Source organism: Oryx dammah, unplaced genomic scaffold (genome assembly GCF_014754425.2).
Source record: "Oryx dammah isolate SB20612 unplaced genomic scaffold, SCBI_Odam_1.1 HiC_scaffold_21, whole genome shotgun sequence".
NCBI classification, from domain to species: Eukaryota; Metazoa; Chordata; class Mammalia; order Artiodactyla; family Bovidae; genus Oryx; species Oryx dammah.
In genome coordinates, this window is record NW_024070205.1 from 19,344,999 (window position 1) to 19,372,256 (window position 27,258).

The window sequence follows — 27,258 nt, forward strand, 5'->3', positions numbered from 1 at the left end:
GATTTAAGTCAGTATTTAGAATTTTGATCATGAGAAGCAATGATAAAATAATGTAGCTTTATTTTCAAAAAGTAGAAATTTTAATTCAACTTAGCACACATCTATTATATGAGTCTAAATGAGACAAAACATTGTGGGTATTTGTGCTGCTTAGCTTCTTCATTTTTGAATAGTTTGTTTTTGGTATTTTTGGCATCTACATGTGAGTATGTTTAATAAACCTTATTGATTAATTGAGTGAAATATGAGCCTCTGTTATTGGCAAAACTTTTAGTCTGGCCTTATTTCATTGTTATCTAAGTATTAGTCTTTTTATGATAGGATTTAAATCTTTGTATTCTGGAACATATTGTTAAGATACGAAACAATAAGGAATATGAGTGTGAGAGAGCCATTGAAAGCCTTCCTTTTAATTTTAAACAGTAATTTTGTTACTACTACAGCAGATCAGAAATCACAGAAACTAGTCATATTCTGAGTTTAGAGAATTTATCCTGTAATGTAACAGAATTCCAGTATAACGAAGTAGATTATGATAAAAACTACTGTATACTAAAACGTTGGGTCCATTAAAGGACTAGAGTAGTCCCCATTGCTTCTTCAGTATAAGAATGCAGTTGCTTTCTTTGATTTCTTTCATCAGTGTTTTATAGTTTTCTATATGTAGGTCTTTTGTTTCTTTAGGTAGACTTATTCCTAAGTGTTTTATTCTTTTTGTCACAATGGTGAGTGGAATTGCTTCCTTGATTTTCTTCCCATTTTCTCATTGTTAGTGTATAGGAATGCAAGGGATTTTGGTGTATTAATTTTATATCCTGTAACTTTACTATATTCATTGATTAGCTCTAGTAATTTTCTGGTAGTGTCTTCAGGATTTTCTGTGTAGAGGATCATGTCATCTGCAAACAGTGAGGGTTTTACTTCTTTTCCAATCTGGATTCCTTTTCTTTCTTTTTCTTCTCTGATTGCTGTGGCTAAAACTTCCAAAACTATGTTGAATAGTAGTGGTGAGAGTGGGCATCCTCGTCTTGTTCCTGACTTTAGGGGATATGCTTTCAATTTTTTGCCAAGAGGATAATGTTTGCTGTGGGTTTATCATATATGGCTTTTATTATGTTGACGTATGTTCCTTCTATGCCTGCTTTCTGGAGGGTTTTTATCATAAATGGATATTGAATTTTGTCAAAGGCTTTTTCTGCATCCATTGAGATAATCATATGGTTTTTTATCTTTCAATTTGTTAATGTGGTGTATCACATTGATTGATTTGCAAATGTTGAAGAATCCTTGCATCCCTGGGATAAAGCCTTCTTGGTCATGATGTATGATCTTTTTAATATGTTGTTGGATTCTGTTTGCTAGAATTTTGTTGAGGATTTTTGCATCTATGTTCACCAGTGATAATGACCTGTAGTTTTCTTTTTTTAAGGGGTCTTTGTCTCACACTGTTGGTGGGAAAGCAAACTAGTGCAGCCACGATGGAGAGCAGTGTGAAGATTCCTTAAAAAACTAGAAACAGAACTGCCATATGACCCAGCAATCCCACTGCTGGGCATACACATCAAGGAAACCAGAATTGAAAGAGACACGTGTACCCCAGTGTTCATCGCAGCACTGTTTACAATAGCCAGGACATGGAAGCAACCTAGATGTCTATCAGCAGATGAATGGATAAGAAAGCTGTGGTACATATACACAATGGAATATTACTCAGCCATTAAAAAGAACACATTTGAATCCGTTCTAATGAGGTGGATGAAACTGGAGCCTGTTATACAGAGTGAAGTAAGTCAGAAAGAGAAACACCAATACAGTATATTAACACATATATGTGGATTTTGAAAGATGGTAACAATGACCCTATATGCGAGCCAGCAAAAGAGACACAGATATAAAGAACAGACTTTTGGACTCTGTGGGAGAGGGAGAGGGTGGGATGATTTGAGGGAATAGCATTGAAATATGTGTATTACCATACTGAAATAGATCACCAGTCCAGGTTCGACATGAAACAGGGCACTCAAAGCCAGTGCACTGGGACAACCCTGAGGGATGGGACAGGGAGGGAGGCGGGAGGGGGGTTCAGGATGGGGGACACATGTACACCCATGGCTGATTCATGTCAATGTATGACAAAAACCACCACAATATTGAAAGGTAACTAGCCTCTAATTAAAATAAATAAATTTTAAAAAATGCAGTTGCAACAATAAAAACAGGCTACTTGTTGAAGTTTATAGAGTCAAATTTTGCTTGTACTTTGGTGAAATTTATTATCTGGTGTTTTATTTTTCCAAGAGAAAATTGTTCTTTAATTGAGATTAATTGGTTTCTTGGCAGAATTATGTTCAACTGAGGTAAAAGTGACAGGAGGAGTCCTTTTTTAGTTTTAGAAACATCAAATGATAAACTTGGTTGAACGGAAAAGCTTTCTTTTATAGAACCATTGTTTTTTTTCTTTTGAACCATTGGTTTTGTAAAGGAACATTAAAATATATTTTTAATGTGTTTTTGAGTACTTTAATATATAAACTTCTAATTTTTTCCCACATTTTTGAAGATTAGGAAAACCATTATCTAATGAACCCATTTACTAAGCTTGGTCTCCAATGTTGTGACAGTTTCCTGATGAAAATGCATTGTAGGTGATAAGTTAAGGGCCCATTTTAGTTTTATTGTAAATGTTTCTGAGCCAAGGGCCACTGGGGCCAATTCTGAGCTTGCTCCCTGCCTGTTTTGGTTCTGACCTTTATTTCCACTCTGTCACAGAAAATTACAATATAATGTCATAGGTACAGATCTCTGGGTTAATATTCCACAGCTCTGAAACCAGTTTCTCATTCTGAAGCTACTTCATTGTTCTGTATAGGATAATGGAGGGGATATAAGGTGAGGCTAATTACGAAAAGTTATGGAACCAAATCGCTGGAATTCAAATGCTGGTTCCATCTCTTTTTAGCTCTGTGACCTTGGACAAGTTATTTATCTCTAAAGTGGGGGTGATTATACTACCTTTCTCATATGGCATTTTTGTGGATTATATGAATATTTATACAGGGCATCCTAGAATAGCATGTGGCACAAAATAGGTTACTTTGTAACTATTAGTTTTATTAGTATTGTTATGAACATAGAGTCTCCCCAGGAGAGATCCAGGGCACAGGACTGATGGCAGGAGCCAAAACCACATGTCAGGACCTAACTGTGGAGTTAGGTACAGGTTGTTTGCTTTTGCAGAAGAAAATGACAAGCCAGGAAGGGAGAAGTCTGTGTTTGGAACTATAGAAACAGGAGAGTAACAGGTCTTGTGACTCACGGTTGCTCTAGTCTTGAGATCAGTTGTGCTTCATTTAAAATACAGACTGGCAGAGAACGCTCTGGTTAATAAGGATAAGGCTTTGCAAAGAGTCAGATGCTTCTGCGATGCATATACTGACTCACTAACAAGTAATCACTTTCAGTGACTTGTATAACTGAGAGGGTTTTACCTAGAAGTTAGCACATAAAGTGAGAAATTAGGGCATGATTTAAAAATACAACAAATGAAACGTGTACAATATCCAACCCTCCCTGCAATAAGATTTGATCTTCCTTGTTATATTCTGTAGTTTGATGCTACGTAATCTGTCAGAATTTTATTAATCCCACTTACACAGGCAGCCATCTGGACCTTCTCTAAGCAAGACCAGACCAGTATACAACTAAAATGATTGATGGGCTCTGGAATTGATTAGTTGTTCTGTGAGACAAATGAACTGTTTTGGCAGAAAATACCAGAGGTCACTGCAGTGGTCAGACACCAAAGCCTGTAGAATTCTAAAGAGATGCTTTCATCATTGACTTATAAAGTTAAAATTTTTAACCTATAATAGATTCTGAAAATATTTTAGAAATATTTTTTCATTAGTTGCTCTCTAGTCCTGATTCTAAAGTGGTAGACTGTAAGTATATATATATTAAAAAAAAAACTAGAATAAAGGTGCTAATTTTATGCTTTAATTTTGTGTTTCTGGTGAAAATATGAACTGGAATAAAACTAATGTAAAAGCCAGTCACTTACACATAGATTGTACTCTAAAATTTTCCTGAAAGAGATGTGATTGGAGAAAAAGCTACAGCGTATATGGTTTTATTATAAGTGATTTATACAACCAAATAGTATGAAATTCCATGTAGTTATTAATTCAAAGCTTCACATTGTTATCAGCTTCTAACAAATCTGTTTAAGACTCTGAAGCATCCAGAGTATGCATTACACATATTTTGTACTTAAAAAGTTGAGTATTTGAATTTTTATGCTTTTGGTAGGCTACGTAACTCTGGGATAATACTGTCCCACTGATATCACAGCTGTTAGCACCAAAAAGATTCTCCTGGTAGTTAGTAATGAAACTCTTCCCTATTTCACTGTGTTGCCCAGGATCAACATTGTGTTAACACTTTGGTGATAGGTGATAAATTGGATGACATATGTCTTGTTACATTCTGCTTATTCTTTGAGGACTACACAAGTGTGTATAGGCAAGTGGGCAACTCTCCCTTGAGAATGTGATTGCTCAGAATGAACTTGAGTTATGGATTTATTCAGCCTGTAAAACCTCAGCTGGCATAAATAATTGAGAAAGCAAAGGTTTGTCTGTGGGGCATACCTCAGGGACTCAGGGCTCCCTTCCTCCTCTCTACCTCCCTTTCTTATGAAAATGATCTCAGTTGCACTCCTAGATAATAACACACCAAGCAATTAAAAGCCATGGGTGGCTGGAGAGAGGAGAAAAGGTTTAGTTAATGAGCTTTTCCTCTTCCAGTGCCCATGAGAGCCTCAGGAATGACAAGGCGATTAAAGCAAAGAGATAATTATAGATTATGTGAAAATGGGTCCCTTGGGACGAGCAGGTCTTGACATAAACAGTAACTGTTGTAAGAGTCTCCTGGCTCTCATATTCACCCCTTTCTTAGTGCTTTATTTAGCTCCTGTGTGCTCAGTGTCATGATGCCAACCAAGCATATAGGCAAGTCCACCTGTTTGCAGATCAACAGCCCTTTCTGAACAGGAGGTCATTCATCAACTAAAACCATCAGCTTCTCGTCCTCTCCGCCTCTCTTCTTTCTTTTTCCTTCCCCCTCATCCTTTCCCCCACTTTGTTCTTTTTCTGTCTCTTCCTTCTTCTAATCTTTTCCTTCTCTTTTTCTTATATCCTTATCCATATGTAGTACCTTTGAAATGCTAGGCACTTAGTCTTGCTTAAGTCTTACCAAGTTGAGTGTGTGTGTGTGTTTGTGCGCGCTCACAAGTATAAAGACACATTAGTTATGGATGTACTATGTCTATTATAATAAAAGCTAGTCGTATGTATTGCAGATAATATAAATAAATGTTTTCTTCTGTTAAATGCTTTACAGATATATTAAAGATATCTTAAAAGTGTTAGCAAAGATGTCAGTTTTGTGTGATGGACAAAGTCATCTTATCATTGAATTGTTATCAGCTATTCTCTCAATGCTGAAAGCAGGCAATTTTGGTTCATTTCATTGCTTTGCAGTTTATGAAGTCTTTGCTAATTGCATTGTATATATTAATAAATGCTGGTGTTTATTGAAGTTTTAATTCTGTATAAAAAAGACATTATTACATGATTTACATGGTTCTACTTTTTAATTTTTACCTAATACAAAATTTTATATATTCATTAGATAAATATTTTTAACAGTATATCATGTAAAGTATGCCATTCCTAGGCCTAGACATTGGTCTACCCTCTTTTTCATCTTCTAACACATTAGAAATTCTGTTTCTTCACATTCAAAATAATTCAAATTCATCTGCCTCTCATTATTGCCACTATCACACTTTTTGCATTAACATCCCTATTCTACATCTCTTGGCCAGGACACTACAGAATGATTTGCAAACTGGATTCCTCACTTCCCTTGCTGTCTCCTCCAGATTTATAAATCAAATCTCCAATCACTTTCCTGCTTAAAACCCTTTAATGATTTCCCATAACACTTTGGATAGAATTTTAAAATCCTTAACCTGTCTTACAGGGCCCCTCATCATCCATCTAATGCCAATTTTCCCCTTCCCAGTTGTTCACTTTGCTCCAACCAGTTGGCCTATTTTATTTCCTTGAAGGTTCAGTTAATATTTGTTGGGTGAATTGATTGAGAGTATTATATAAGAGTATGAAAAATGATCCCACTTTACAACATATGCTGAAATCTTAAGCTAGTAATAATGTCAGCTAGCATATATTGATCACTTATTACATGTTAGTAACCATACTGCATGTGTTTTATATATATATTATTCCGCTTAATCTTCAGAATGATCCTATGAGATGTAGGTATTGTAAATATCCCTGTTTTACAGATGAGGAAACTGAGGCTCAAAGAGGTTAGGTTACTTGCCCAAGGTCACAGGGTTAGTAATTCTGCTCTTAAGTGCTATACCGTATTGCTTCTGAGATGTTTGAGGAATCATTGTAATCTCCAATTACTGAAATTGAATTTGATAGTTGTTATTATATTAATATAGAGAGTATCTTCAGTTTACATTTTTTTAATTAAATTTCTTTTCCATTTAGTGTTTTTAAAAATGTGCTTCACTGGTATAATTAGAGACTGTAGTCTTTCATTTATCAATATACTGATGATGATGTTTCCCTTAGATTAATTGTTTTTATTGATTTTAGACTTACCTTAATGGTTGAGAATGTAACTCATCTCTGTAGCCAAGAGATTCTATAGATTTTTCTGATGTGGGCACTGGTTTTAGAGGGATTGATCAGAACTGAACTACATTTTTCTTACGGACACTTAAAGTATCAGAAATTTTCAATCAACTTTTTTAGAGTTAAGCAGGTTTTAACAGGTGAAAATGCATTTTTAGTAGCTAGTTGTTTTTTTTTATATATATAATTTATGCCTAAATAACCTTTCCAGTATAACAAGTTATCTATAAGAAGTACCTGGGGCATTGATCTCTTCTTTGTTATTGTTTGCTTTAAAAAATATGAGAAAAAGATGTTAAAAATGTAAGTGGTTTCATTTGAAGGGACTCTCATCAACATATGTAAGATAGTAAATACAACTTTTCATTTGAGGCCTTTAACAATTTTCTGGTCCTAGAACTAAATATACTGCATATGTAACCCAGTCAGAAAATACTTATTACTTGGTAAAAGTTATTACTTGGTGCAGTGCAGGAGACCCAGGTTCGATCCCTGTATCGGGAAGATTCCCTGGAGAAGGAAATGGCAACCCACTCCAGTATTCTTGCCTGGAAACCCCCATGGGCGGAGGAGCCTGACAGGCTACAGTCCATAGGGTCGCAAAGAGTCAGACATGACTGAGCGACTTCACTCTCTTTCTGTTCCTTTTATTCTGTTTTTTAAGATCCTTTAGTCACTTAGCTGCTTTGTCAGTATATTCTTCAAGCCTAGGATGTAGTGTCAACTATTCTGTGATGCCGCCTTTGCTCATCTTTGGTTGAGTGGCTCATTCCTTGCTTTGGGCCTCTACTTTATAGAATATTGACGTAGTTCCTACAAGGATTTTGGAAGACTGTTGAACTAAAGAGCCTCTGGATGAAAGTGAAAGAGGAGAGTGAAAAAGTTGGCTTAAAGCTCAACATTCAGAAAACTAAGATCATGGCATCCAGCCCCATCACTTCATGGCAAGTAGATGGGGAAACAGTGGAAACAGTGACAGACTTTATTTTGGGGGGCTGAGGCAATGGCAACCCACTCCATTACTCTTGCCTGGAAAATCCCATGGACAGAGGAGCCTGGTAGGCTGTAGTCCCTGGGATCATGGAGAGTCAACACAACTGAGCGACTTCACGTTCACTTTTCACTTTCATGCATTGGAGAAGGAAATGGCAACCCACTCCCGTGTTCTTGCCTGGAGAATCCCAGGGACGGGGGAGCCTGGCCATGGGGTTGCACAGAGTCAGACACGACTGAAGCGACTTAGCAGCAGCAGCAGCAGTTCCCTTTTATATTTTTATGACACCTTCTAAAATGTTTTTTAATCATTTTCTTTAGCTGTGCTAGGTCTTCATCGCTGCATGTGGGCTTTCTCTAGTTGCAGCAAGTGGGTCTACTGCCTATTTGCGGTATGCAGGCTTCTCATTGTAGTGGCTTCTCTTGTTGAGGAGCCTGGGCTCCAGGGTGTGTGGGCTCCAGCGATTGCGGCTTGAGGGTTCAGTAGTTGTGGCACACAAACTTATTGCCCTGTGGCATTGGGATCTTAGTTCCCGGACCAAGGATTGAACCCATTTCCCCCGCATTGGCTGGCGGATTCTTAACCGCTATACCACCAGGCAAGTCCCAGTGTCTAAAATTTTTATTTAAAAGTTTAAATAATTGCAAAGGGCATAATTTCTGACATTTTGTAAATAATGGAATTTTAAAATAAACATTCATTTAGATGTATCCAACAGAATCTAAATACTATAACAGCAATCCATTTTTAAAATGTATTTTAATTGGAATATAACTGCTTTACAATGTTGTGTTGGTTTCTGCTGTACAACAGCATGAATCAACTATAAGTATACATATATCCCCTTTCTCTTGAGTCTCCTTCCCACCTGCCTCCCCCCTCAGGTTATCACAGAGCACCAGGGTGAGCTTCCTGAGCTATACAGCAGCTTCCCACTAGCTGTTTTATACATGACCGTGTGTATATGTCAGTGCTAACCCTCTCCTTGCCTCCCTGTTTCCACATGTCCATTCTCTATGTCTGTATCTCTATTCCTGGCTGTGAATAGGTTTGTCAGAACCATTTTTCTAGAAAAAATGGTGCTGATAATCCATTTTTAAAAAAACACATGAGCATGCTACCATTGAGGAAAATTGGGAAAACAGTACCAGCTCTCTGTATTATTTCTTACAGCTACATGTGAATCTTCAGTTGTCTTGAAATAGAAAGCTTACTTAAAAATAAAATTCTGATCTTGATTTTAAAGTATATGTGTAAGGTCGTCTTTGTGTTTTCATTCATTCAATAAATTTTAGTTCTCTATTGGAATACTGTTTTAATATCTGATTGCCAGTTGCTTGATAAAGACAATGAGTTGAAATATTTACTGAATGTATCTATTTAATAGTTAGATATCTGAGTTTATCCCATAAATGCATTTTTTAATTCTATAAGGTCAGTGAAAAGTAAATAGACTTTAGATGGCTCACCATGAAACCTAACTATCTGAAATAATCTTTTGATAGGAAAATGCAGTCTTTGTAGAAAGTGGTACAGATAGCATTTTTAGGTGTGAGCAAGAATCTCATCTTCCTGTAACTGATGAAAGACAACCATACTTAAACATCATCCCTCTCTTCCATGAGTATGTGCCCTTACACTTCAAAAGAATGTCAAAGAAAGTGTGTGTGTGTTTTTATTCAGATAAATGCATTTCTTGTCAATTTTAGGAAATTTGGAGTAATCTCAAGAGAGTTTTGCTGTCTTGTGCTATGGATAATGTGGGACATTCTTGGGGGTATTCATGAAATAACTCATACTCGTCTGTAGAGATGGATATGATAATTTTATCACATTCAGCAGAGAAAAGGAGAAAGATAACTGGTAAGCATCAAAAGAGAAGATAAAGTGAGAAGATGTAGAAGGGCACTAACATTTTTTAAGGCTCTGCTATATTTGGTTTGCACATGTCATTTCATGTAAGTACAGAGAAAAATTTCCTGTGGAAGACTGCATTAACTGGGAAATACAGAGGGAAAAAGAATTAGATTTGTATATTGTACATAATCTTGTTGGGGGCAAGATACACAAAGATGTTGCTTCTGATGTTTCTCCATTTTGACCACTAGGTGGTGACATTGTATAAAGACAGCTTGGTTGCTGGCATGCTAGTCAAAACATGCATGACTTGGTGTTAGATAACTCTATTTAAAAACTAACCCCAAGAGTATCACTTAATTTTTTTAATTATTAGTCACTCAGCTTTGTAACACATTCATGGTGATTTTATTGACTTTCCCATTTTATATTTAATTTACATTGTATACTCTACCCTGAAGTATTTTATAAATACTTCTATGTACCTAACATACTTAGTAATGATAAACTACAATTGATAAGCGGGTATACAGATGAAAAAAAATGCCCTGACCTCCAAAAAATTCACATACCAAAACAAAATAATTGATATAAAGGATACATATTAAGAGACACTGAGAATATATTAAGCAATAGAAATATGTTAAATAAGTTTGTATTTTATTTACTTACTGCTGTATTTACTTACTGTATTTACTTACTTACTGTATTTTATTTTCTTACTGCTTATGGCATAGGTGTACATGCCCATTTAGGATTAAGGAAGAAGGGCCACCCAGAAGGTCCTCTCATTTCTGAATAACCCTCCAGTATTACTGTGTAAGGGTAACCTATATCCCAAGGATCCTCCATACTTTCCTCTCTGTGCCCCACCACCAACTCCCCATTATTTTCTATTCAAAACAGTTGGTGAGAAGTGTATTTTTTATTATGACTTAAAATGGCACAGTACTTTATCTCACAGTTGAAGTTGCTATTAATTGAATTAGAGGGGTCTCTACTGTTACTGTATTGAAGGAAACTAGGCCCCTTGTATCCCCAGGTCAGAATGCTGAATGTACTTTTTTCATAGAAAGTATTTTTTGTGATAGTTAAATATAGCTAAAATAGTATTATATGAAGCCTTAATTTAAAAAATCAGACTTATCTTTTTAGGGATTTTGGTCTCAAGACTTCTCTATGCCTACCCTCCCTCCCGCCCCTGCCCAGAGTAAATGATCTGGAAAAGCATTTTCTCTTCTGCAAATGAACATTTTCAAGAGATCATACTTTTTTTTTTTTTAAGCATGATTTTTTCCTAGAGACTTAGCTCATTTTCTCTAGCTTGAGGTGGACTGTTTCTCCACTGTATTCTGATCAGCCTTTTTAAAGATCCAGCTTCACATTATAATAGTGTATAGATTTGGGGAACTTCTCTGGTGGTCCTGCAGCTAAGACTCCGTACTGCCAATTCAGGGGTCACAGGTTCCGTCCCTGGTGGGGAAACTAGATCCCACATGCTGCAGTGAAGAGTTTGCTTGCTGCAACTGGAAGATCCTGCATGCCACAACTAAAGATCAGAGATCACATATACTGCAACTAAGACCCAGCGCAGTCAGATAAATAAATGAAAATAAATACAGTTTTAAACTGTATAGATTTTAATCATTTCAGCTATACTGCACATGTACTGAACACAGAGTTCCTTGCTTACTCTTGTTATCTGTTATAAACAGAATCTTGCCCAGTGCCTTGCATGTAGTAGGTTCTCAATTAAATACATCAACTGCATAAGGAAATCTTAGATGGTAAACGCCACGGGGTTGTGGTATGAGTTAATTACCACTGACTGGGAAATAACTTTTTATAGGGTAAAAGTTATTGGCTTTTAAGATAGGAGACCTCCTATGGGCAGACGCTTTAATTTCTGATAAATGGAAGCTATGGCCTTACACTTATCAGAAATACTAGTTATAATTTTTGGAACTCAAATTGCATTCTTTTATGCCTGTTTGGAAAATTAAGCCCACATGTTGGACAGTTTGACTATTAATATTCCAAGTTACCGATCCTTTGAGGACCTCATTGAAACTACCGACCCACCTGTTCCCCCTGCTCCCTGCCAACACATTCATAAAAATGCATTATTCATTTGCACACATAATTCTGTATACTGTTTTAGAGGACTCATAGACCTCAAGAACTTCTGCTTTAGATTCTGCAATAGATTACAGCTTACTAGTTGAAGATGTGGCTTAATATAATAGAAAAGTAGAAAAATGGACTATGTACAAAATCAGTTGATCTGAGTGAGTTTTAGCTCTTATTCTACCTTTGATAAGTGTGATGCTATTTGACAGGTCATATAATGTCTCCATACCTGTTTCTTTATCTGTGAAGTGAAGCTGTTGGATAAGAGTAAGTGAATTAGTACACTGACAAACTTAGAGTAGTACTGGGTGTATATATGCTTCCCGGTCTTTATTTGTATTATCTCATGAAGGATTTCTGAATTTTGTGATGCTGTAATTATCTTTCCCTTAAGAAAATTACTTTGGTGTGCACGTATGTGTATGTGTGTGTGTTGTGTGTGTATTTGTGAATAATTTTTTAAAACTCGGATAGCAACCAACTTATTCTGTTTTTCTCTGATAGAAGTAGTAAGTTTGTTCCGATCCTTTGCTGCCTTTACACTGGCAATGGAAAATGACCTTCTCACTGCAGTACTACAGTTGAACATTCTGAGTCAGAGGATATATGTTCCTGTCAGTGTGTAAAAGCAACTGGGGAGAAAAAGAGCATTGAGAAAATCTACTCAAGATGTTTTATTAGTGTACTAGTGTAACTTGTTAAAGCAGATGAAGCTTTTCTTTATAATTATAGTTGCTAAGAACCTTAGTCTTTTCAGAGATTGGATGTATTGTCTTACTGAAAATCCACTATTGTTCATGGAAAATTCTTTATAAAAATGGATTCCACTAATGTTTACAGCAAACAGATTGTATTAAAAATATGTAACTTTTCTGTGTTACCTACTAAGACAAAAACTTTTTTTTTTTTAACTCCAATTAGGGAAGAAGACAAAGACATATTTGATTACTGCAGGGAAAACAACATTGGCCATATAACCAAAGTCATCAAAACAAAAAACATGGATGTGAATATGAAAGATGAAGAGGTATGAAACAAGTATATTGTCCTTTGCCCAGTAACTATATTTCTAGAAAACTGTCAAAATCTTGGTCAATCTAGTTATTTCAATGCAAGTCCACTATTTAAAGGGATCCTATACTAAATTATTTTGTAAAATACATGATTTATTGATTTGTTTTGTGAATAAAACTGTTCACATATTGAGCTTAAACTGTCCCTGAATTATAGTTGTTAAAAAAAAAGAAGCAAAATTTGCTAATCACTTTGAATTATTTTTCTCATTCTGTGATAATGCAGTAAAGATGATTGAAATGACCATTTTCAATCAAAGGTGGCAAGTGTTAGGAAGAAGACATGCGGTGATCATAGATAATGTGTAGAGTAGATAATTGACTTCTGTATTAAATGAGAGCTCTCTCTACAGGTTAGCCTTTAATATCTCACTTTTTGCTGCTGCTGCTGCTAAGTCACTTCAGTCGTGTCCGACTCTGTGTGACCCCATAGACGGCAGCCCACCAGGCTCCCCGTCCCTGGGATTCTCCCAGCAAGAACACTGGAGTGGGTTGCCATTTCCTTCTCCAGTGCATGAAAGTGAAAAGTGAAAGTGAAGTCGCTCAGTCGTGTCCGACTCTTAGCGACCCCATGGACTGCAGCCTACCAGGCTCCTCCATCCATGGGATTTTCCAGGCAAGAGTACTGGAGTGGGTTGCCATTTCCTTCTCCAATGCATGAAAGTGAAAGGTGAAAGTGAAGTCACTCAGTCATGTCTGACTCTTCGTGACCCCATGGACCCTGGCCTACCAGGCTCCTTTGTCCATGGGATTTTCCAGGCAAGAGTACTGGAGTGGGGTGCCATCGCCTTCTCCATCTCACTTTTAGGCAACATCTTTCCTGTAATATGTTTTCACAGACATCTGGAACTGAAAATGTAAGACTGTAATTCTACCCTAAAGGAGGACGAGTGATCCTGGTACCATCTCTCTCTCCTCACTCTCTTAACAAAAGTTATGATCACAGCTTTTAGTTTCAGTTTTCTTCTTGAATCTCTATTGTATCAATGTTTTTATTATTGTTACAAATTATAGTATAATTATGTAATATAGTCAATTATAATATGGTTATAATGTAACTATATTATTCAGTTCAGTTCAGTTGCTCAGTTGTGTCTGCCTCTTTGCAACCCCATGAATCGCAGCACGCCGGGCCTCCCTGTCCATCACCAACTCTCGGAGTTCACTCAGACTCACGTCCATCACAGTGATGCCATCCAGCCATCTCATCCTCTGTCGTCCCCTTCTCCTCCTGCCCCCAATTCCTCCCAGCATCAGAGTCTTTTCCAATGAGTCAACTCTGCATGAGGTGGCCAAAGTACTGGAGTCTCAGCTTTAGCATCATTCCTTCTAAAGAAATCCCAGGGCTGATCTCCTTTAGAATGGACTGGTTGGATCTCCTTGCAGTCCAAGGGACTCTCAAGAGTCTTCTCCAACACCACAGTTCAAAAGCATCAATTCTTCGGTGCTCAGCCTTCTTCACAGTCCAACTCTCGCATCCATACTATATTATTATGACTATATAAATATTGTTTGCTGAGCTATAGACTGTACTATATGTATTAGTCAACTTTTGCTATAGCAAAAAAAGAAAACCTTCAGTAGCTAACAACATTTATTTATTGTTCATGTTTCAGAAGGCTTGGAGCCAGTTGCGACTGCTGGGTTCTACCAGCCTTGTTGGTGCTCAGTTCATCTTGATTTCCCCTGTTCTCATTTGAGGTCTCGTCCCAGTGGATAGACCCTAGATGGTGGCAGACAGAACCAGATCCCACAAACACATTCAAAGCTTCCCTTGACTGTAGTGTGTGTCACGTCTCCCTGTTTTCCTTTGTCTAAAACGAGTCACAAGGCCAAGACCCAGGTCAGTGTAATAGGAAGTCTGCTCTGATTACAGGGAAGCAAGGCAAAGGTAAAAAGTGAGTGAGTAAATTATGTAATCATGAATAATGCAATCTACATTCCATGGTACAGCATTTTGTTTTTCTTAAATAGTGGCCTCTTTATTTGCTTTTATACTTTTCTTGGTCTTCTAAGTTCCTATTAACTCTTCCCTCAATTTGCCCAATAGAGGTCTTCTCATGCAGTTGATCCCATGGTTTTCCTTTCTTTTTCCTTTAGGAGTATCCCTCTGGAACCTTCCTTCCTTCCTTCCTCCTTCTTCATCTCTAGTCTGGACTGGTTGCTCTCTCAGCCTCTCGCACAGATGTCATTCTAGCATTACGTTTTACCACTGTCCTCGGAGTTCTCTTCCCCTTTCTTCTGGATTTTTCTGTTTTCTGGACCATAGGTCTTCACCTTTTATGGTTTACTTCTGTTTTGTTGGAGTGTCTCCTCCTGTAGCTTCCACTTTTATTCATTTCCTGGTTTTGAGGGAGCATTTCCTTCAGTAGTTTCCTGGGAAAGGTAAGTGTTTTGAGAACTTCCTTGTTGAAAATGTTTCTGTCAGAGCTCTTGACATATCCCACACGCTCAATAAAGATTTGATGAATTGTGAATCAGTGAATGATAGAATGAGTGGATAAGCAGCAGCAGCATGTATAATGGTGACGAGCTAGACTACCTGGGGTCAAGGACTAGGACTGTCACTTCCTAGCTGTATGACCTTTGTCAAGCTGATTCTGTCTCAGTTTCCTAGTGTGTAAAATGAGAATAGTACCTGTGTCAGAAATGTCGTATTAAATGAGTTAATGTATATAAAGGACTTAGTACCTGAAACACATACGCCAAGACATCAATAAATGTCTTAATTGTCCTTAGCAAAGAATATGAAGGAAGGATGATGATATAATGAAGAAATCACTTAATTCTTTTTTCTAAGACTTAATTTTTTTTTTTAAGAGCAGAGCAGTTTTAGGTTTTATAATAAACTTGAGAAGAAGGTATATATGGTACATTTTTTTTTTAGCCAAGGATGTGCATTAATATATCATAATCACCCAAAGTCCATAATTTACTTTAGAGCTCACTCTTGGTGCTGTACATCCTATGTATCTGGACAGATGTATAATGACATATTCATCATTACAGTATCATACAGAGTATTTTCATGACCCTAAAAATCCTACGTCTTGCCTATTTGTACCTCCTGCTCCCCTGGCAACCACTGATCTTCTTCTTGTCTCCACAGTTTTGCCTTTTCCAAAATGCCATATAGTTGGAATCATACGACATGTAGTCTTTTCAGATTGGCTTCTTCCACTTAGTAATAATTTGAGTTTCCTCCATATCTTCTGATGGTTTGATAGCTCATTTTCTTTTCTGTTGTTCAGTCGCTCAGTTGTGTCCAACTCTTTGTGGCCCCATGGACTACAGCACTCCAGGCTCTCCTGTCTTTCACTATCCCATGAGTTTGCTCAAACTCATGTCCATTGAGTCGATTATGCCATCCAACCATCTCATCCTCTGTTGTCCCCTTCTCCTGCCCTCAATCTTTCCCAGCATTAGGGTCTTTTCTGAGTGGGCTCTTAGCATCAGGTAGCCAGAGTATTGGGGCTTCAGCATCAGTCCTTCCCATGAATATTCAGAGTTGATTTCCTTTAGGATCGACTGGTTTGATCTCCTTTCAGTCCAAGGGTCTTTCAAGACTCTTCTCCGGCACCACAGTTTGAAAGCATCAATTCTTTGGTGCTCAGCCTTCTCTATGGTCCAACTCTCACATCCGTACATGACTACTGCAGAAACCATAGCTTTGACTGTATGGACCTTTGTCAGCAAAGTGAAGTCTCTGCTTTTTAATACACTGTCTAGGTTTGTCATAGCTTTTCTTCCAAGAAGCAGGTGTCCTTTAACATCATGGTTGCAGTCACTGTCTGCAGAGATTTTGGAACCCAAGAAAATTAAGTCTGTCACTGTTTCCATTTTTCCCCATCTGTTTGCCATGAGGTGATGGGACTGGATGCCCTGATCTTCGTTTTCTGAATGTTGAGTTTTAAGCCAGTTTTTTTCGCTCTCCTCTCTTCCACCTTCATTAAGAGGCTCTTTAGTTCTTCTTCACTTTCTGCCATTAGAGTGGTGTCATCTGCATATCCGAGGTTATTGGTATGTCTCCTGGCAGTCTTGATTCCAGCTTGAGCTTCTTCCAGCCTAGCATTTCACATGATATACTCTGCATATAAGTTAAATAAACAGCATGACAATATATAATTTTGATGTACTCCTTTCTCAATTTTGAACCTGTTGTTCCATCTACAGTTCTAACTGTTGCTTCTTGACCAGCATACAGGTTTCTCAGGAGGGAGGGAGGTAAGTTAAGGTAGGTAATTCTCTTTAAGAATTTTCCCACAGTGTGTTGTGATTGACACAGTCAAAGGCTTTAGTGTAATCAGTGAAGCAGAAGGAGATGTTTTCTGGAATTCCCTTGCTTTTTCTATGATCCAGTGGTTGTTGACAATTTGACTCCTGGTTACTCTGCCTTTTCTAAATCCAGCTTATCTGGAAGTTTTCAATTCATCTACTGTTGAAGCCTAGCTTGAAGGATTTTGAGCAAGACCTTGCTAGCATGTGAAATCAGTGCAATTGTGCAGCAGTCTGAACATTCTTTGGCATTGCCTTTCTTTGGGATTGGAGTGAAAACTGACTTTTTCCAGTCCTGTGGCCACTGCTGAGTTTTCCAAATTTGCTGACATATTGAGTGCAGCACGTTCACAGCATCGTCTTTTAGGATTTGAAATAGCTGGGCTGGAATTCCATCACCTCCACTAACTTTGTCTGTAGTAATGCTTCTTAAGGCCCACTTGACTTCACATTCCACTGGCTCTAGGTGAGTGATCACACCATCGTGATTGTCTGGGTCATTAAGACCTTCTTTGTATAGTTCTTCTGTGTATTTTTGCCACCTCTTCTTAATATTTTCTGCCTCTGTTAGGTCCATACCATTTCTGTCCTTTATTGTGACCATCTTTGCATGAAATGTTCCCTTGGTATCTCTAATTTTCTTGAAGGGGTCTCTAGTCTTTCCCATTCTATTATTTTCCTCTATTTCCGTACACTGTTCACTTAAGGCTTTCTTGTCTCTCCTTGCTGTTCTTTGGAACTGTGCATTCAGATAAGTGTATTTTTCCTTTTCTCCTTTGCCTTCAGCTTCTCTTCTTTTCTCAGCTATTTGTAAGGCCTCCTCAGACAACCATTTGGCCTTTTTGCATTTCTTTTTCTTGGGGATGGTCTTGATCACTACCTCCTATAAATTGTTACTAACCTCTGTCCATAGTTCTTCAGGCACTCTATCAGGTCTAATCCCTTGAATCTCCTTGTCACTTCCACCATATAATCCTAAAGGATTTGATTTAGGTCATATCTGAATGGTGTAGTGGTTTTCCCTACTTTCTTCAATTTAAGTCTGAATTTTGCAATAAAGAGTTATGATCTAAGCCACAGTCAGCTTCCAGTCTTGTTTTTGCTGACTGTATAGAGCTTCTCCATCTTCAGTTCCAAAGAATATAATCAGTCTGATTTCTGTATTGACATTTCCTTTTAGCATCCAAGAACATTCCATTGTCTGAATGTTCCACAGTTTATTTATCCGTTCACTTTCTGAAGGACTGTCCTTGGCTGCCTCTGAGTTTTGGTAGTTATGAATAAAGCTGCTACAAACAGCCCTGTGCAGATTTTGTGTGGACCTAAGTTTTTACTACCTTTGGGTAAATAAGGAGAAGTATGAATTCTAGATCATATTGTAAGAGGATATTTAGTCTTATAAGAAACCCATCAAATTTTCTTCCAAAATGTCTATACCATCTTGTATTCCTACCATCCATGAATGAGGTTCTTTTGTTAGGTACATAGAGTTAAGAATTTTTACGTCTTGGAGAACTGACCTCTTCATCATTATCTAATGCCGTTCTTTATCACATATAATTTTCTTTACTTTAAGTTTGCTCTCACTAAATATAGCTACTCTGCTTTCTTGTGTGTTAGCCTGGTAGTGAACATTTACTTTATATTTGTTTGCATATTTAAAGTAGGTTTTTTTTTTAAATAGCATATTGTTGGGTTGGGTTTTTGATCCATTCTGACAATCTGTCTTTTAATTGATACATGTAGGCCACTGACATTCAGAGTGATTACTGATATAGTTGGATTAATATTTACCACATTGGTTACTGTTTTCGGTATTTGCCCTTTTCTTTGTTTCTGTTTTTGTCTTCCTCTCTTTTCTTGCTATTTGTGAGTGAGCATTTAATATGATTCCATTTTCTTTCTCCTCTTAGCATATCAGTTATGTTTTTTCTAACCTTTTATAGTGGTTGCCCTAGAGTTTGCAATATACATTTATAACTAACCCAAGTCCACTTTCAAATAACATGATACCATTTCATGGGTAATGTGACTGCCTTATAAAAACAAAATATTCCTAATTTCTCCCTCCTGTCTCTTATATCACTGTTGTCACTCATTTCACTTATATAAAAGCATAGGTCGGCATATGTACATGCATACAGTGTATGCCTGTGTATATATTTGTACGCATATAAGATATATGTAAGCTTGTATAATCAAATACACTGTTGCTACTATTTTGAACAAACTGTTAAATCAGTTGAGAATAAGTTTTTATTGTATCTTCACTATGCCTTCTCTGATGCTCTTTCTTTATGTAGATCCAGTCTCGAACCTACATTGTTTTCATTCTCTCTAATAAATTTCTCTCAATATTTCTGGCAAGGCAGGTCTACTGGCAACAGATTTCTTCAGTATTTGTTTGAGACAGTCTTTATTTCTCCTTCACTTTTGAAGGATGATTTCTCAGGATTCAGAATTCTGTGTTAGCAGGGGGTTTTCCTCAACATTTTGAATGTCACTCCACTCTTCTTGCGTGCCTGGTTTCAGAAGAGAAATCTGATGTAATTCTTATCTTTGTTTTCTCTATATGCAATGTATTTTTTTTCCTTTGGCTTCCTTCAGGATTTTTCTTTATCTGTGATTTTCTGTAGTTTGAAAATGATATGCGTAGTGTCGTTTTTGAAGTATTTATCTTGCTTGGTGTTCTCTGAGCTTCCTGGATCTGTGGCTTGGCGTCTGGCATTAATTTGAGGAAGTTCAGTTATTGTTTCAGGTATTTCTTGCATGCCTTTCTCTGTTTCTTCTCCTTCTGGTATCCCCAACTGTGCATACGTTACATCTTTTGCATTCGTCCCACAGCCCTTGGATATTCCGTTCTGTTTTTTCTTATTGTTGTTTCCTGTCTTTGTTCTCTTTGCTTTTAAGTTTTCAAGGATTCTACTGATACATCTTCTAGCTCAGAGATTCTTTCTTCAGCCATTTCTGGTATACCCATAAGCCTGTCACAGGCATTTTTAATTTATGTTGCAATGGGTTGATTTTTTTTAATCTCTAGCATTTCTTTATGGTTCTTTATTCAGATTTCCACTTCTCTGCTTACATTGTCCATGTGTTCTTTTTCTTTTTTTAGATAGTTATCTATTTGGTTGCCTTGGGTCGTAATTGTGGCACACAGGATCTTCACTGCATTATTCAGGCTCTTTTGTTGCAGTGCACAGACTCTTTAATTGCGGCACAGGGCCTTAGTTCCTCCGCAGCAAGTGGTATCTTGGTTTCCCGACCAGAGATCGGGAAGCCACGTTCTCTGAACTGCAGGGTGGATTCTTAACCACCGGGCCACCAGGGAAGTCCCTGTCCATCTGTTTTTGCATGCTGCCAGCTTTACATATTAGAGCCCTTAGCATATTAATCGTTGTTGTTTGAACACTTAGCATATTAATCGTTGTTTTAAATTCTCCACCTGGTAATTCCAACATCTCTGCCCTGTTTCATTCTGATGCTTATTCTGTCTCTTCAAATGGTGGATTTTTTTGCCTTGTGGTTTGCCATGTGATTTTTATTGATAGCTGGATGTGATATACCAGATAAAAGGAACTGCTATAAATAGGCTCTTAGTAATGTGTTGGTGCAAAAAACTGACTTATTTGAAGAGACCCTGATGCTGGGAAACATTGAAGACGGGAGGAGAAAGGGATGACAGAGGATGAGACGGTTGGATGGCATCACCAACTCAATGGACATGAGTTTGAGTTGGTGATGGACAGGGAGGCCTGGCGTGCTGCAGTCCCTGAGGTCACGAAGAGTCGGACACGACTGAGCGACTGAACGGAACTGACTGGCTGTTGGTGAGGGGCTGGGGACAGAAAGTGTCCTGTGGTCCTACTGTTTGGTCTCAGTTCTAAAGTGAGCCTGCGTCTCTGAACTGGGACTCTCACAAGAATGTTTCTCTCTCTTCTTTTTTTAATCCCTCTTTGAATGGGACAGAATGGCTAGAGTGGACTGGAGGTGGCTATTTCCTTTCCCCCAGGTCAGTTAGACTCTGATAATACCCCAACAGGTTAGGTGCTGGTTAACCTTTCCGTCTAAAGGCAGGCCTTTTCAGGGCCTATTTCAGAATGGATCATTTCCCTTTCCCCTACCTGAAGCATGAGGGTATGTTTCTCTGACATTTATTGTCAGAGAACCTGGTCATGCTCCTGGAGGTAAATCTCACATTATTGGGGGGGGATGTGTTTGGAGGAGCTGAGTAGATGCCTTTGGAGTTTTAACCCTCAGAGTTGTCTGCACTGAGCCTCCGGCGGTTTATCAGTCATAACCAGGTGTTCCTACCTGGACTGGCTCCCCGGGTGGTTTCCACTTGTAAGGCTGTGCTCCAGGCTGTCGAGCTCACCTCTCGCTGTCTAGTCTCAGGGGCAGTGGTTTCCCCTGAGACTCCCATCTCTTATGGATCCAAGAAGAATCGTTGATTTTTCAGTCTCTTCGGCTTTTTGTTTGTTGTTACGGTGGAATGGCAACTTCCTAGCTCTTTATATGTGGAACTGGAAACCAGAAGTCCACTTAACTTTTCAAGGTCACTTTTTAACTGGAAATGATTGTGTGTGTGCTGTATGATCCCTATTAGAATTTACATCTTTCAAATAAGACTATTTTATACAGTGTGGGTTACAGTTTACAGAGTACTTTCACCACATTCACAACTCTATAAGGTACTTCCATTATTTTTTATCATGTTATCTTCACAACAGCTCTGAAAGGTTATCCTTCTTTTTCAGACAAGAACTGCTTCAGTTATGTTCACGTTACTTGTTCAAATACATACAACTGCTGAGTCTACAAGAGTGAAATGTAGTTCTGAGAGAGTGTTCTTTTCACCACTGGATTTAAGAAGGATAATCAGTTTCCAGTCAGCCCTGCTAGTGTTATGCTCTGACTTGCAACACTTTCTTTTATAAAATAGTTAAATTCACATGTGACCTCTGCAGAAATCATTGGACAGCAGTAATAGGGATCAAATAAATGTCTAGAACACAAATGGCTTACTAAACAATGCCGTTTTTTATGTGTGAAAATGAAAGAAAGCCTTGTAAAATGCCTTGCTTCCCTCATTTAGTGACTTTGATACAGTACAGTTTCCCAGGTCTTCCAGTTTGTCACCCATGCAGCTACCTTCACCCCCAGCCTGCCAGAACATTGTGTTTCCATGAACAGATGAAGTGCTTACACATTCATAGACTGAGACACCCTGAATTCAGTTGGGTTCTCTCATTGCTCCAAGCAGATTTCTGCCCTTTCAGCCATGACAACTCAGGCTGGGCTTTGAATACTGATGGCAAGCCCTTTTATTATTAATCAGGGATTTGTATGAATTAATTTTAGAACATGAGGGAAATGGGAGCTTAAAATTAGAATCAAACTTAACATCCTAAATGAAATAAAGGGTACTGTTTCATGACATTTAAAGCTCTAGCAAATGAAACAACTTTGTAAGCTTTGATGGTGGACTAAAAGTATATAATCTTAAAGTTAACTTTCTAGCTAAATACTTAACCTCTTTATCAGAAAAAAGTCATTTCCCTACTACAATAAGTTGGGTAACAATTAAAATTTTGAAAGGACATTTAGTTCTTCTGGTGTTTGTCTATCTAATATTTGAACTTGAGATATTTCACTACTGATTGCCTAAGATTCTGTGGGATGGTGTATGACTTTATTTAAAATTTCCACCCAGCAGATTCACCCCAATTTCAGTCTTTCCCTAAGATGATTAAAAATTATATTTATTGCACTTAAAATGTGAATTTAAGTGAATCTGTGAGCACATAAAGAAATTTAATAATAGTCATAATATGATAAGCTATATTTGTACCCCATATATTGAAATAAATATTATTGCCTAAAATGCTTAGATTTGAATCTATAGCTATCATAGCACATGAACATATATATAAAATGCTTTTTAAGTAAAATATTCCTATTTTATAATGAAATTATTTTATTATGTATAAGTATAGTTCCTGGTGTGTGTCATTTAAGTTGTAATTGCTGCTAATATATTATTAGTAAGTTATACATTTCTAATTTGAGAAAATTATTCAGTACATAGTGTTTCCTACTGATACAGTAGTTAGGACATTGTTTATGTTTTAGGTAAAAGAAAAAGTTTTGTAGTTATACTTACTTTTCAGGACACTATCTATATATCAGATGTTTCACGTTCCAAGTTTATAGCATCATGGTGTTATGTGTACTCATTTTTTATTTATATTACAACTTTTATTAAAGTTTTTAATGATTTGCAGAAATGTTTGAAAACTGCAGTATAGGTAATATGAAGAGAAATGTAAGAGCTTTAAAATTTTTTAAATGGTGTTCAATTTTTATTTTTGAGTCATATTAATATAACTCTTCACACATGCCACATATTTACAGGTTTTTCAAGAAAATATCTTGGCTGATTTAAATAATTTGTAAAGTATACTTGTTATGAACGGAATATTTCTTATCAATTCAGGCACATTTTATGTCTGCACTATTCTTGTCATAAACATTGTTTCTTAGATCAGTGTCATATCAGCAGATGCTAAATACATGCTTATTAGTGTGTATTTTAAACTTTTATATTAATTTAAACTTGTTAAATGTAGCAATGTAATAATATTTGGACAAATTAGATGACATCATTCCAATGTATCTATCATCAGTACCCCCCGAAGCATTTATACAATTTATTAGTTTCCCGTAGATTTCTTACCTAATGTGCTCCCCAAATTCCTCTTTTATTGAGCTGCTTCTTTAGTTCTTTCTTTTCTGTTGTTTTGAAGGTATGATTTATACCATTTTCCATATACTTATAGGTTCTTTCAAATACTTTGAAGAAGGTCACCTTTCTCTTGACTGTTCCTTTCTTGCTTTGTTTTAAATTTGTGGCTCGTGTCAGAATACAATTTACTTGCTTTTGGCTTGAGAAACTGATGCAAAATCTGGCAAAACCTGACATTATTAACCTAACAAAGAAGCAAAAGGTCTAAGAGGCAGAGTCAGTGAACTGAGGATAAATTTATGCTTTTATTTAAGAAAGGAAGTAAAAGTGTATCCTCTTAAATAATTTTCTACACTTGAGTATATGTTATTTTGGTTGTGTAGTTAACATTAATTTGAAGGAACTCTTTATTTGCACTAATAATTGAAAAATGCATTAGCACCATTTAAAAATCAAGCCTATATTAGTACTTCTTCAGACTTTTTCATTTTCCCCAACTGAAACTCTACTCATTAAACACTAACTCCCTATTCCTCCCCTTTCCCCAGCTCCCTGGCAGCCACCATTTGACTTTCTGTCTTCATGAATTTGACTGCTCTAGATACTTCATGTAAATGGAATCGTACAGTATGTGCTGTCTTATGACATACTGTCACAAGTATTTGACACTTATTTCACTAACCATAATGTCTTCAAGACTCATCCATGTTAAAACATGTCAAAATTTTCTTCCTCTTAAAAAAAATGAATGATATTTATATGCATATACTGCATTTTGTGTATCTAAATATCTATGAACAGTTGGGTTGCTTTCATATTTTTGGGTATTGTGAATAATGCTGCTGTGAATGTGGGTGTGCAAATTTTTGTTTGATTTTTTTCCCAACAATTTATTATGAAAAACTGTACACATACCAGAAAGTTGAAAGAATTTTACAGTGGGCATATGTCTTCCTATCGCTAGATTCTACCACTGATATTTTACTATGTATGTTTGCTTTATCAGTATTTAGCCATCTCTTTATCCATCTGTCGATCTATCTTACTTTTTTGGATGTGTTTCAGAGTATTTTATAGACAATACATTTGCTTCTAAATACTTCAGAATATATATCATTTAAACAACAATCAGTATTAGTCTGGTTTTTCTCTTAATGTAAAATGTATATTCAATGATAGCTCAGTTGGTAAAGAATCTGCCTGCAATGTAGGAGACCCTGGTTCGATTCCTGGTTGGGAAGATCCACTGGAGAAGGAATAGGCTACCCACTCCAGTATTCTTGGGCTTCTCTGTGGCTCAGCTGGTAAAGAATCCGCCTGCAAAGCAGGATTCCTGGGTTCAAGCCTGTTTCATTAAGCTCCTTCAGTCACTTGCAAAAGTTAATCTTTATATGGTATTCCCTCATGGTTCAGAGGGTAAAGAGTCTGCCTGCAGTGTGGGAAACCTGAGTTTGATCCCTGGGTCGGGAAGATCCCCTGGAGAAGAAATGGCAATCCACTCCAGTATTCTTGCCTGGAAAATCTCATGGACAGAGAAGGAGCCTGGCGGGCTATAGGGTTGCAAAGAGTCAGACTCGACTGAGAGACTTCACTTTCACTTTTTTCAATTAATATTGACAAATGCATGTACCCATGTAACTGCTGTACCCATGTACCCATGTAACCCAAAACTCCTATCAAGATATAGAACATTACTGTCACCCTAGAAAATTCCCTCATGCCTCTTCTCAGCTGGTTCTTTCTCCTCATCCCACAAAGGTAATCACTGTTTTCTAATTCTTCTACCATATGTTGGTTTTGCCTGTGCTAGAACTTTATAGGTGAAATCATAAAATGTACTCTTTTTTTGTATAAGGCTTCTTTCATTTAACATAATGTTTTTGGGTCATTGATATTGTATAGATCAGTATTTCCCTTCGTTTTTATTGCTGAGTAATATTCCATCATATGACCATGAATATATTGTGTATTTATCCATTGTCTTATGATGACACCTGGCTACCTTATTATGATCACTGGATTACTTATTACTTTATACAGGATGAAGTAATATCTCCATTGCTTACTCCTTGACCCTTTATGGCTTAGTAAATGCTTATAAAGGGATCTTTTAAAGTAGTATATTTAAAGTCCTTCTGAATTCCATGATAGCTCAACAACACCATTTCTTTTTATCTTAGGTCCTAGCCAGTGAACAAAATAAAGTATTCACTTACTTTAAATGTGTATTAGCTTCCATGCTAGTCACATTTTGAGACTGTAAACTGCCTCCCGATACTACTACTGTCTGAGTTTTTGAAAGAACTCTGTTGGTTTACTCTTGAGAGGCAGGTGACAGTAGGAGGCTTTGTGTAGTTTCTGGTGGTGGCAGGTGGAGTAGTTGTCCCTGTAGCCAGATGCTTTACCAGCAGCAGCAAAGGGTAGAAGATAGGGATAGGAGAGAGGAGACAGACATTACAGGTTATTGGTAGCTGAAGTCAATCAATTGTAAATTGAAACCGAGGTTTTTTGGAGAGAGAAATTCAAGTTGACCTGTTTACAGTATTTCACTGAGTAATTACACTGTATTATCATTTCACTGAGTAATTAGACTGTATTATCCTATACAATGGCTTCCCTTGGAGCTCAGTCAGTAAAGAATCTGCCTGCAATGCAGGAGACCCAGGTTCAATTCCTGAGTCGGGAAAATCCCCTGGAGAAGCAAATAGCAACCCAATCCAGTATTCTTGCCTGGAGAATCCCATGGACAGAGGAGCCTGGCAGGCTACAGTCCATGGGGTCTCAACAGCCGGACTTGACTTAGTGAGTAAACCACCACTGCCATCCTATACAATCTTTGATAGAATGGCAACTCTTACAAATTTAAACATACCATCTTTGCCATGTTTTCATCTACTGTATATATGGTGTATCTATTCTCAAAATACCATAAGAACATCAAGATTCACTTTATAATACTATCTCTTTTCATTTAACTTGTGATATCCAAGAGAAAATGTAATTTTAAAAATTCTTCATGGTTTAAGGACAAGTAACCAAGGATATCAAAGGAGCATTTAAAATATTAAGACCCATCTGTATTTTCCAGAAGGTATGAAAGTAATACTACTTAATAGGTTAGCTGCCACCCTGCACTCTCAATGCACTTTAGTCATTCATCTGTCTGAGGTAAGACGGTATTTGCACCCTTGGTTAATAGATAGGAACTCTCTTCCCCCGACCCCATGTTTTACTGTATTTGAATTCCAGAATATATCCAGAGCTTTCCAAACAGTGCTTATTGTCTTCTGGTGGTCTAACAAAGATTCCTCTTAATAATGGCTTCCCCCACTTATATCCTAAATACTTCTGGGATATTTTTTCAGAAGTTATTAAAACTCAAAGCAAAGAAACAGTTGTCAGTTTTAGTGGTAACAGTAAAAATAAATTTTAACTTGAAAATTTGTGAGAGAT

At 37.1% G+C, this 27,258-nt stretch overlaps 1 protein-coding gene across 2 annotated transcripts in view; it reads left to right on the plus strand.

The window, feature by feature from the left end:
- The window catches only part of ACBD6 (acyl-CoA binding domain containing 6), a 205,521-nt gene that overhangs the window by 68,924 nt on the left and 109,339 nt on the right, over positions 1-27,258 (plus strand). For both annotated transcript variants that reach the window (XM_040263863.1, XM_040263864.1), the window contains exon 5: positions 12,634-12,739. In XM_040263863.1, coding sequence (XP_040119797.1) covers positions 12,634-12,739 — 106 coding nt within the window. The remainder of the gene's footprint in view (positions 1-12,633; positions 12,740-27,258) is intronic.